This window comes from Stegastes partitus, unplaced genomic scaffold (genome assembly GCF_000690725.1).
Source record: "Stegastes partitus isolate 25-593 unplaced genomic scaffold, Stegastes_partitus-1.0.2 Scaffold106, whole genome shotgun sequence".
NCBI lineage: Eukaryota > Metazoa > Chordata > Actinopteri > Pomacentridae > Stegastes > Stegastes partitus.
Window position 1 is genome coordinate 751,259 of NW_007577837.1, and position 10,364 is coordinate 761,622.

The following is a 10,364-nucleotide window of genomic DNA, read 5'->3' on the forward strand; positions in this document are numbered from 1 at the left end:
GACACTCCGCACCTTGTAATGGGAGACTTCAACCACTGCAACCCTTCGAAGTCCTTAAGCAGCTTTTATCAATATGTGACATGCCCCACTAGACAAGCAAAGTGTCTTGACCTTTGTTTCGGATCCGTGAAGGGTGCATACAAGTCTTTTAGCAGAGCTCCGTTGGGCATGTCAGACCACAGTGTTGTTTACTTGATTCCGTCATCAAATCTGTCCCAAAGAGGAACAAGCCAGAGAGACGTTTGGTTCCGGTTTGGTCAGAGGAATCAGTCTTCTGCCTCCAGGACTGCTTCCACTATACAGACTGGATTTTATTCAAAAAAGTCTGTGTGGATCTTGACGAACTAACTGAAGTGGTCTCTTCTTATGTCTCTTTTATCCGGAATATTATATCGGGTAAAATATACCCGACGTTAGTGATGGTGTTACTAATTTTAACGTTAGTGTTCTAGGGTTAAGAAGGATGAACGTCAGCATTTAATATTTTCTCTTTAATGTTTTCAAGCAAGCAGAACTGATGCATCCTTAGCATCTGGTTTTTTTGGTGTTTGTCTAATTTTTTTTATGTGTATTCTGTTTGTCTGAGGTGTAGATTCTTTGGTCTATTAGGATTTTAGGAGTCTTAAGAATAGTGCTAGTAGTTGTAGAACTGTATTTTGTTATCGTAAGGAAGTAAAAAAAAAAAAGAAGAAGAAGTAATCTAACCTTGTAGCAACTCTTGAACAAGTACACAAGTATTTCAAATCATTCAAAACTTTCTTTTATATCATTTAATGTGGGTAAAACATGCACTCATTTTTTCTTTGTTTTTCTCAGTCTGAGACTTTGCTGGATCCGTACCAGGCTCTGAGTCCTGCTCAGAAGGACATTCAGCGACAAAATACTCTGCAGCTACTGCGCAGTTCTCTGCAGATTCCAGAGAGCGACACTGAGCTTCAGGAAACGTTGACCCTCATCCAGGAGCTCAACAGCCTCCAGATCGTCTTGGTTCAACCGGGCGACCAAGAACAGGAGAACAACGTTGAGACCGAGACGCTGGTTGAGTCTGGGTGGCCTCAGTTCTATGAATCGGCAGCTACTCACTGTGGCCTGTGTAACTACCCGCTCTTCAAAGGAGGCCAGAGGTGACGAGTTCTTTCTTGATGTCTCTTGTCGACTCCCTAGCTTCTCTTCATTATTTCTGTTTTCTAACTGTCCTGCTTTTGGTTTTATTTTGTCAATACTGACATGTTGTATTGATGTCTGGCCCTCTAATGTGTATGACTTTTATTTTTTGATGTTTGTACATTCTAGTACTGTTGCAGGACAGGAAGACTGCTGGCTGCTCACTGAAACACTGATGCAGACCGCCTCCCTCCAGCTCAAAGTGTGTCTCAATGTTCAGTGTCTGGCCTTGCACAGCTTCACTGACCTGCATCCAGGTAAACAGAGCTACATGCTGTACATGCAGTAATACTTCATTTAGCATTAAGCACCAAAGCCCAGCAGATTTTTCTTACTTTTGGTTCACTGTCTTCTATTGTCTATTTTAAGATTGTTGTATAGGACTTAAATGGATTGCAGACTGCACAATTCAGACGAAAAGCAACTATAAAGGCAATTTAAATAAATAAAAGCACATATAAAATGTAAAAAAAACAAAACAAAAAGCATTACAAAATGGAAAAACAAACCTAATAGAATCAGGGTTGGGGTGTGTCCTGCTGATGCTAATATCAGTCTACTAAATGGAAAAGAGGCTTCACATTAAACAAATGATGGCCGTACATTTGTAATGTACACAATCCAACTTTACCATTTATTTAAAAGAAAAATGTCTCAAAGTAAAAGTATTTTTTCCCTCTTAAATATGTCATAAATAATGTCACTTCAATTGCCTGTTGTAGGTATTTTCTGGTCTCAACAACTTTCCAGTATTGGCTTCCCTGCTAGCTGCACTTGCAATCTGTAATAGATATCTAACAGTAGATCAGCGTTGTTTGATGGCAGCACACCGAAGTCCAACGTCTTTAGTTCAAAGGGAACATCCAGACAGAATACTTCTTGCAAAAGAAACCAGAAAGAAATTATTAATAGGCAGGACCAAAATATATGATAGTGGTTTGCCTCCATACACCCACGTTGTCTTGAGCATTTACAAAGTTGGACATAGTCTCTTGATTAATGAAGTATCTTGTGAGGTTTTTCCAACACAACTCTTCACAGTTCCCTTTGTACAGCATTGAGCTTGAGGTTTTCCATTTTAGCTCACATAACAACCCTCATTTCTCTTCTGTTATACTGAGTTTTCTTTCTTTTTCCGATTTTATTTTCCCCTTCAGTGCATTTGGTTTGCTGTAGACCCTTATACAGTTTTGAGATCTTTTTGTTGATGTGTCTTTGATTGATATACCTTTTATGGAGACTTTCAGTAAAAAAAAATCATCTAAGTGCTTTTTAAAAAAAAAAAAAAAAAAAGTAACTTCATTTATTGCTCAATATAGTGCCAGAGTTGAACAAATCTATTAAATCATTATTACTTAACTCTTTGTGGACCCCTAAAGAAAAGGTACAATTTGCTGTTTAACCTCGAGTGACCCATCCTTTAAGCCATCTGGTCTTTTAGGTGTAAAATCTGGGTCGTATGCACACTATCTCAAAACTTTCACAGCTTCTTTTAAATGGGTTTGAGCTGCTGTCTTATTCCAGAGCTTAAGTGATAAGCATATCCATGTTTTTTTCCACAAGTTATTCACAAGTCAGCAAAGACTTTTCCCTAATTACTGCTTGTATTTGGTATTCATCTGTTATATCCTCCTCAGTCACCTTCCGTCTAGCCAAACTCCTGGACTAAAACCAGCACATCAAGGGTCTGTATAGTAATGTTTTGAACACAAGCATAAAGCCCCTCACTTGTTTTTCACCAGCTGTAGTGTCTGATGTCTCATTCTGGGCTTCCACCCTTGTCAAATGTACTTTGAAATAAGTTTGTCCTATTTCTGATATTGTTGGAATATTTATTTTGACCTATACAATTTGAGAACCAAAATCAAGACGAGGTATTAGGCCCCATCTCCCTATGTATTCCCCAAGCCTTTGATTTAGGCAGAGAAAATTGATTGAAAACTATTTTGTTACATCACTTGGTATATTTTCTCTCAAATATTTCATAGATTTCATGCCTCCTACTGTAACTGAAGCCATGACATCATATTTCTTAAGGGACTTGAAACTGAGAACTTGTGTTTTTATAACAGTCTGTTTGAAACCAAAGAAAGAGCAAGATTGTTAGACAAGTGTGAACGAGTGCACCAGTGTGGTCTGAGCTGGACAAATACACTCAGTCATCATCAGCAAATAGGGAAATCTTGTGTTCCCCTGCTTCATATTCATTCCTTTAATATTTCAGGGTCAAATTATCCACAGACTCAAGGGTTTCATTAAAATTACAAACAAGAGACAGCTGATTGAACCGTGTTCTTTATTCTAAGACAAAGGAAGGATTCTGTCTATGTTGCCACTGCTCTTTATCTCAATGTAATGTAATTCATTCAAACTAGTTGGAGCTGTTAAAATGCTGAGCCACTGATGATTTATCATCATGATTATGAATAGAACAATGTTGTCAGAATGTAGTTTTTCACTTGTTTTCCTAACATAATACAAGGTGTGTCAGAAAAGTTCCAGGACTGGTGTCACAAAAGATATATTTCAAATCCAAAATACAAGTTTTCTCCTTTAAAGCAATCCCCCTGGAGTCTTAACACACTTCCCCAGCCTTCTCTGCCACGTCGCCATGCACTCCTGGAAGGATTCTTCCGGGATCTTCCGCAGCTCCGTCATCACAGCCATCTTGATGTCGTCCACGTCTTCAAAACGGGTCCCCTTGATGACCCCCTTGAGCTTGGGGAAGAGGAAAAAATCACATGGAGCCAGGTGGAGTGAACAGGGAGGTTGCTCCAGCACGGTGATGTTCTTCTCAGCCAGGAACTGTGGAATGCTCAGGGCATTGTGTCATGGTGAAGCAGCCACGACTTGTCCTGCCACAACTCTCGCCTCTTCTCGCACACTGAACAAAGCAAACGCTGCAGGATCTTTTTGTAGACGTGCAGGCTGGTCATCTGAAGGGGAAAACTTGTAGTTTGTAGTTTGAAATATATCTTTTGTGACACCAGTCCTGGAACTTTTCTGACACACCTCGTATACATCACAAGGGCATTTAACAGGTAAACTACAGTACATGTAGTGTAATTCTGTCCCTCCAGCCTTGATTTCACTACTCAGCCTCAAATGGATAAAATGATTCCTCTTAATTATTGAATAAAAATTTGTACAATTTTAACAAGAAAGACCTCTGCAAGGAATCTGAGACAGAAAATAGTCCTGTGACAGTATTAGTGTTTGAAATGCCCCAGCAACTTGAGGGTCACTTGGACATATGTATCGATTGCTGCTTACTGCTTGTTCAACTGACTTGGATATCAGACTATAGAGAGATGCTCATGTAAGACCTGGAGGAGGGGAATCCCTAAGTCCTTACATTTTAAAGCTTTGGCCTGTGTCTCAAAAGAATCATTAGAATTAGAAATGCATTTTATCCTCTGTCATATATATAGATTTTAAAGCTGGTCTGTCTCTATGCTATCTATGTACTATGTCATTATTTACACCAAAACATGCAACTATTTGTATCAAGAATACTGTGATTGCTCAGGTCTGCACGTCAGACACAATTTACAAAACTGTTGCTCATTAGACATTTTCTCTGTGACCGTCAGTAATACACTGATTGGCCAAAAGGAGGAACCACAGCTGAAGGATTTGTATCATCATACATCATGTATGATTCTAGTAAATCATATTTGCCCCCATTTTCCACTTCTCTGCTCTCCAAGGCTCATTTACAGAGAGCGTGTTTTTATCTAATTTCACATGTTTTATAAGAATGTTTATCATTACCAGGCTGAGGATTTTTATTTTAATATCCAGATGTTTTGCTGATTCCTATATTCACCTGTTTAACATGGCAGGTGAATATTTCAGACACAGCCTCATGTCAGTTTTTTATGTCACAATGCAAAACTATCAGTATTGTGCAAAAACTTTTTATCTTTTTATCTCCAGTGTAATATTTGGATAGTGATATTTTCTTAAACATTTAAACATTAATGTAAAACATTAATTTAACAGCTGCAGTATTTCATACAGTTCCACTTCACTTGCGGGCAAAGGATCGCAGACAATATTTTCCTTGTGTTTTCATGGTAACGGCAATGCTAAGTTACAGTTTCTTAGTTGCACATCAACTGCTTCTGGGAGGATTTTTTATTTTGTACTGTGGTTTGGCTAGAAGTCAAATTTCTTTGTGAATTCAGTCATTGATTCTGTTTTTGGTTGTTGACAGGTTTGTTTAACATCGGGAACAGACTGCTGGTGAGTATTGACCTGTTTCTGAAAATCAGGGCCAACATCAAGCAGGGCCAGTCTCCCTCTCAGGCAGCCAGGACGATGCTCGACCACGTCCCCAGTCATCCTGGTAAATACTGGATTCCCTCACTCTTTCTGAAAGTTTGTATCTGTCCAGAATTTATAAATAGCTCCTGTCCTTCACAGGATGTTTTCTCTCAGTCTGTCTTTCTGTTTCTTTGTTTCAGTTCACGCTCTTACTCCGGACGAATCATTTCATATTCAAGAGCTTCTCCTGAGTGGCTACTGGGCCTTTGAGTGTCTCACAGTACGAGATTACAACGATATGATCTGCGGCATTTGTGGTTTTGCTCCAAAGCTAGAGATTGCACAGCGATACACAAACAATGTGTTGGAGCTCAAGCATGTGGAGGTGACAGATTGGTGATAAAAAATCTAAATGAATCCCACCAAATACAAATTAAAACATACTTACAGCCATTTAGCAGTTGCTGTTTTACGGGTGTGTATTTGACAACATGCCCATTTATTCAATCCTGCTGTGACCTCTCTGCAGTTCACCTGGCCTGAGGTTTCAGTCTCAGATGAGGTACATGTGGATGACTTCTGGCTGACTATGGAGAGTGAGGCTATTGAGCAAGCAGCTTTCCCCACAGACATCCCTATCACACGGGTGGATGCTTCCATCATCGCTCCCTTCACCCCTCCTCTGATGAGGAGTGCCACTGTAATCAACACAGAGAAGGACAAGCTGCTGCCTCACGTACAGCCTCCTTCAGGTACATGCTTCCTTTAAATAACAGCTGAATTTTGTCGTTCACACACGTGGATTTGTTATGGGTCAGTAGTGGCAGTATAATTATTCAAATGTCAAGCAGATTTGCTAATAGTGGCTTATGTGGATCATGAAAATATTTTTAAGATGGTACATTTCATCATGTTTTTCAGGAGATCCTTCAGTTTTGGTACGTCTCATTCATGACGGCCAGCTGAGACTCGACAAGATTGAAGATCACAGTGAGGATGAGTTGAGAACTGTGCTGGACCGCTGCGGGGTGAATATCCCGCCAGGCTCTAACAAGGTGTGTGAAACGCAGCGTTTATTATGCTCTTATCCTTTTGGTGTTGCATGTTAATGACTGGAAGTAAATATGTTGACAGCTAGTGCGTGCTAGAATATGAATGTGGGAAAAAACACACAGATCATGTGATAACTTCTTGAATCAAAAAAGTCCCCTCCCCACAGGCTGAGACTTGGAGGCCCAGTGTCTCGCTCAAGGCAAGATGCTTTGCATGAGAACCGTTTCCTCAATCCCTGATCCAAATGTATTTTTATTAGATTTTTTCTTGTTCTTTATTCTCATAGCTCTGTTTGTGTATTTAGATCAAATCTTGCCATGTGTCTCCCTCTGTGTTAGACGGAGCTGCTGGCCTCTCTCATCTCCTTGTACACGCTTGTTCATAGTGGCCTCTCCACCACCCCACAGCCTCCTGCACAACTCACTGCTGGCAAACTGTCCAAAGTCTGTCCACACAAGGTAAAATGACCCAGTTATGTGTCATGTCAAATAAGTAAATTCAGGCTCTCAACTTGTAGCAATGCAGCTTTTTAAAGCTCCAAATGCAAAAAAAAAAAGTCTTTGTAGCACAAATAAAGTACAAAATGAAACTCCCCTTTATGTGTGTAAAGTCTTTTGAATGCACAACCTTTTCTCTCCAGGTGGTGTGTGCCTCTAAGTACTTGGTAAGAGGAGAGACGGCTCGAGACCACGTCGACCTGCTGCTGTCCTCCCGCTACTGGCCTCCAGTCTATGTTTGTGACTGTGCTCGTCAGGTGGCGCTTTGTGCTGACATGCAGTATCCAGAGCTGGCAACCCAGATGTGGGGCAGGAACCAAGGCTGCTTCTCTGACCCCTTTGAAAAGCCAGAGGTGGGTGATTCCAGTTATCTTGTCAGGGACTTGAAATTAGGCCCAATCAGAAATTTAATCTACACATATATTTGCGTACAGTACTGGCTTAAAAAGAAAAATGTAGTTTTTGTCTTCTGATTATGATTGAGAGTATGGGTGTGTTTTGCTATTGTGTTGATGAAATGTTTCATCTTAAACAAATAATGCTAAAGCATTAATTTCTCTTGAGTTATTCCATATATGGAACTGTCTATTAAATTTGATCCGAAGCAAGTTTTAATCACATTTTTCTGCACTTTAGTGGGATTCATTAGCTTGTTTGCATCTGAATAAAAAAAAAATGTTTCTGCTAAACAGCATTTTTTTTTCTTCTCTAAAGGTTTAGTGTGCGTTCTGCCTCACACAAATGATCTTGTTTTTTCTTCAGTTTGTGTCATGTGCTGAACTGCAAGACCAGCCATACAGCGCCGACCTGTCCTTGGTAGCAGAGAACCAGCAGATCCACCCCATCACCAAATCATCTTCTTGCTGGCTGGTTCATCCTCCAGGAGCAGCCCAGGAGCCTCCTGCTCCAGAGCACCACTCCCTGTTCCTCTGCAAAGACCTGGAGCCCTACATCAGCCTGGTGGCTGAGCTGAAGACAGAGAAGGAAGAGGAGGATGGCGAAGCAGCAGAGCAGAAAGAACAGGCAGGTACATCTGAGAATGACTCTGCAGAAAAATCTGACGACTGTTCCTCAGTTAGCTGTGCACGGAAACAACCTATGGTCTTCAACAACACAGCTTATTACTACCTGTACAACCGCCTGGTAGATTTCCTCACTAGCAGAGACATTGTGAGCCAGCAGATTAACCAGGTTGTGAAGGCCTGCCAGCCTGGAGAGGTAGTGATCAGGGATGCTCTGTACCGACTGGGAGTGGCACAGATCAACACAGAGAAAGAGGAAGATGAAGGAAGTGGGATGGAGGAGCAGATACAGGAGGAAGGGACTGAGACGTATGAGGTTGTCCTGCCTGAATAAGAATGTTCAGCTGGATGAATCAACCAACCAGCAGGCAGAGCGGATGGAGTGAATATAAAATGGCTGCATGCAAAGAGATGAGCGAAGAAAAAGGAAGTGCCAAAACAAGAGACGCATGTGCTACCAGAAGCATTTTGGAAGTGATGCAATGTTGGAGTTATTTCACGGTTAAAACTGATGGCTAACCTGTGCAACAGCATATTTAGTCAGCTATGCATCACTAACAGGTTTTACAGATGTGAGGAATAGCCTTTTGGATGAAGTGTAGTAGGTATGGAGAAGAATGCAGAGTGGCCAGTAAGGTTTACTGTGAAGGTACTAAAATAGGATTTTTATTTCAGGATGCAAGTTACAGTGTGAGGCCATTTTTTACCCATTTAACAAGAATAGTGTAAGTTAAAGTGATGGAGACTGAATGTCAAAATTCTCATTCTAAAATGACTAAAGAATGTAATGTATGCATTTTTAATTTGCATTTTTTTTTTTACTATAATGATGCCAGTAGTGTAGAAAAGAAAAAAGAAAAAAAATCAAAGTGTAAACAAGTCAGCCACAACATTAAAACCACAAACAGGTTACGTGAACATCACTGATTATCTTGGTACAATGTAATGCTCTGCTGGGAAACCTTGGGTCCTGGGATTCTTGTGGATGTTACAACATGGTTCCAGACCAACACAGACAGCAGTGGTCTCCCACAGCAGAACAATGCACACCACCACACTTCAAAAAACTGCTCAGGAACGGCTTGAGGAACACAATCAAGAGCCCGAAGTGTTGATGCGGTCCTCAAATTCCCCATATCCCGACTGATCCAGATCCACAAGAGGCCCCGCCTTGCAACTCACATGACCCTAAAAAAACCTCTGCCAGTGTCCGAGTACAAAGGGCACATAGAAGAAAGATGAGGCGAGTGGTTTTAATGTTGTGACTGGGACAGTGTATGAAAAGTTGCTATAAGCTTGACACCTAAATCAATACTTTCCTCTGACTGAATGAATGTAAGCAGGGTTTTTATTAACTCAGCTACTCCAGAACTAAATGTAAATATTTAACCATGAATGATGTGGCATATTTATTACACTTTTTTGCTCCAAGACATTTCCGCTTTATGTTTAAAAGTTCTTACCTCTCAACTACCACCTGCTGCCTTTTTAAGACTGCTTTTAGAAGGGGGTGACAAAATACTTATCCGTTGATTGTACTCAGAATGTGGTGGTGGACCTTTTGCTGTTGGTCTTTCTTTGGTTGCATTGCATTATCATCTCAGATATATATTCAAAGACACAGTGAACCAGTCAGCCTTTGAGAAGCAACTGAAGTAATTTAGTAAATCTGCCTGCATTAAATACTTGAGAGAGATTCCTTTCCTCGTTTTTTTTGTTGTTGTTTTTTTTTATGTTGTTTGTAAAGATCTTGTGTTCTGCATGGCAATTTAAATGAGTGATTGGCTCACAAAACTTTTACGAAGGTTAAAGGCTGCTGTTTTCTGTTCTGTTGATCAAGAGACACCGTAACAGCCATGTACATTGTGTAGATATAGTCATAGATGGACCAAGTGTGCCCTGTAATTTAAACTGCTAATGTAACAAATAAAGATAAAGAAATGAGAGACTTTGTCAGCTCTGGTCAACTTCTCTGTGACAAAATGGTCAAACTGTCATGAAATCTTGCTCACAATCAGTAAACTGATAAAATAATACAGATTATTGCTAATATTTCTATTGACTAGTAATATACTATGACTTGACTACAACGGCTTTGGGTACCACCAACTTAATGACTGTGAGGAGTTGCCAGAATTACTATCATAACTAAACAAGAGTCGTGGTACGAAAGAGGATTTAAACATGTAATGGTTATCTAAGGTGTGACTGAGTGAAAGAGCTTCAGATGGTGTAAAAAAAACTAGAAATGCAGCTTTATTGGCATAAAATGTTACTTGAGGCCCAGAAACCTTTGACACAGTAAAGACAGAAACATACCATATTCCTGCTGTAGTTTTATTAACTTTACTCTGTCCTA

The 10,364-nt window shown here is 40.2% G+C and overlaps 1 protein-coding gene across 1 annotated transcript in view; it reads left to right on the plus strand.

Annotated features, from left to right (window-relative positions):
- Window positions 1-9,951, plus strand: part of hmgxb3 (HMG box domain containing 3) — a 16,822-nt gene extending 6,871 nt beyond the window's left edge. Inside the window, exons 13-22 of the mRNA XM_008277737.1 lie at window positions 817-1,124; window positions 1,294-1,421; window positions 5,384-5,515; window positions 5,634-5,818; window positions 5,963-6,185; window positions 6,355-6,488; window positions 6,825-6,944; window positions 7,127-7,150; window positions 7,241-7,336; window positions 7,746-9,951. Coding sequence (XP_008275959.1) covers window positions 817-1,124; window positions 1,294-1,421; window positions 5,384-5,515; window positions 5,634-5,818; window positions 5,963-6,185; window positions 6,355-6,488; window positions 6,825-6,944; window positions 7,127-7,150; window positions 7,241-7,336; window positions 7,746-8,339 — 1,944 coding nt within the window. The 3' untranslated portion in view covers window positions 8,340-9,951. The remainder of the gene's footprint in view (window positions 1-816; window positions 1,125-1,293; window positions 1,422-5,383; window positions 5,516-5,633; window positions 5,819-5,962; window positions 6,186-6,354; window positions 6,489-6,824; window positions 6,945-7,126; window positions 7,151-7,240; window positions 7,337-7,745) is intronic.
- Window positions 9,952-10,364: the final 413 nt, after the last annotated feature.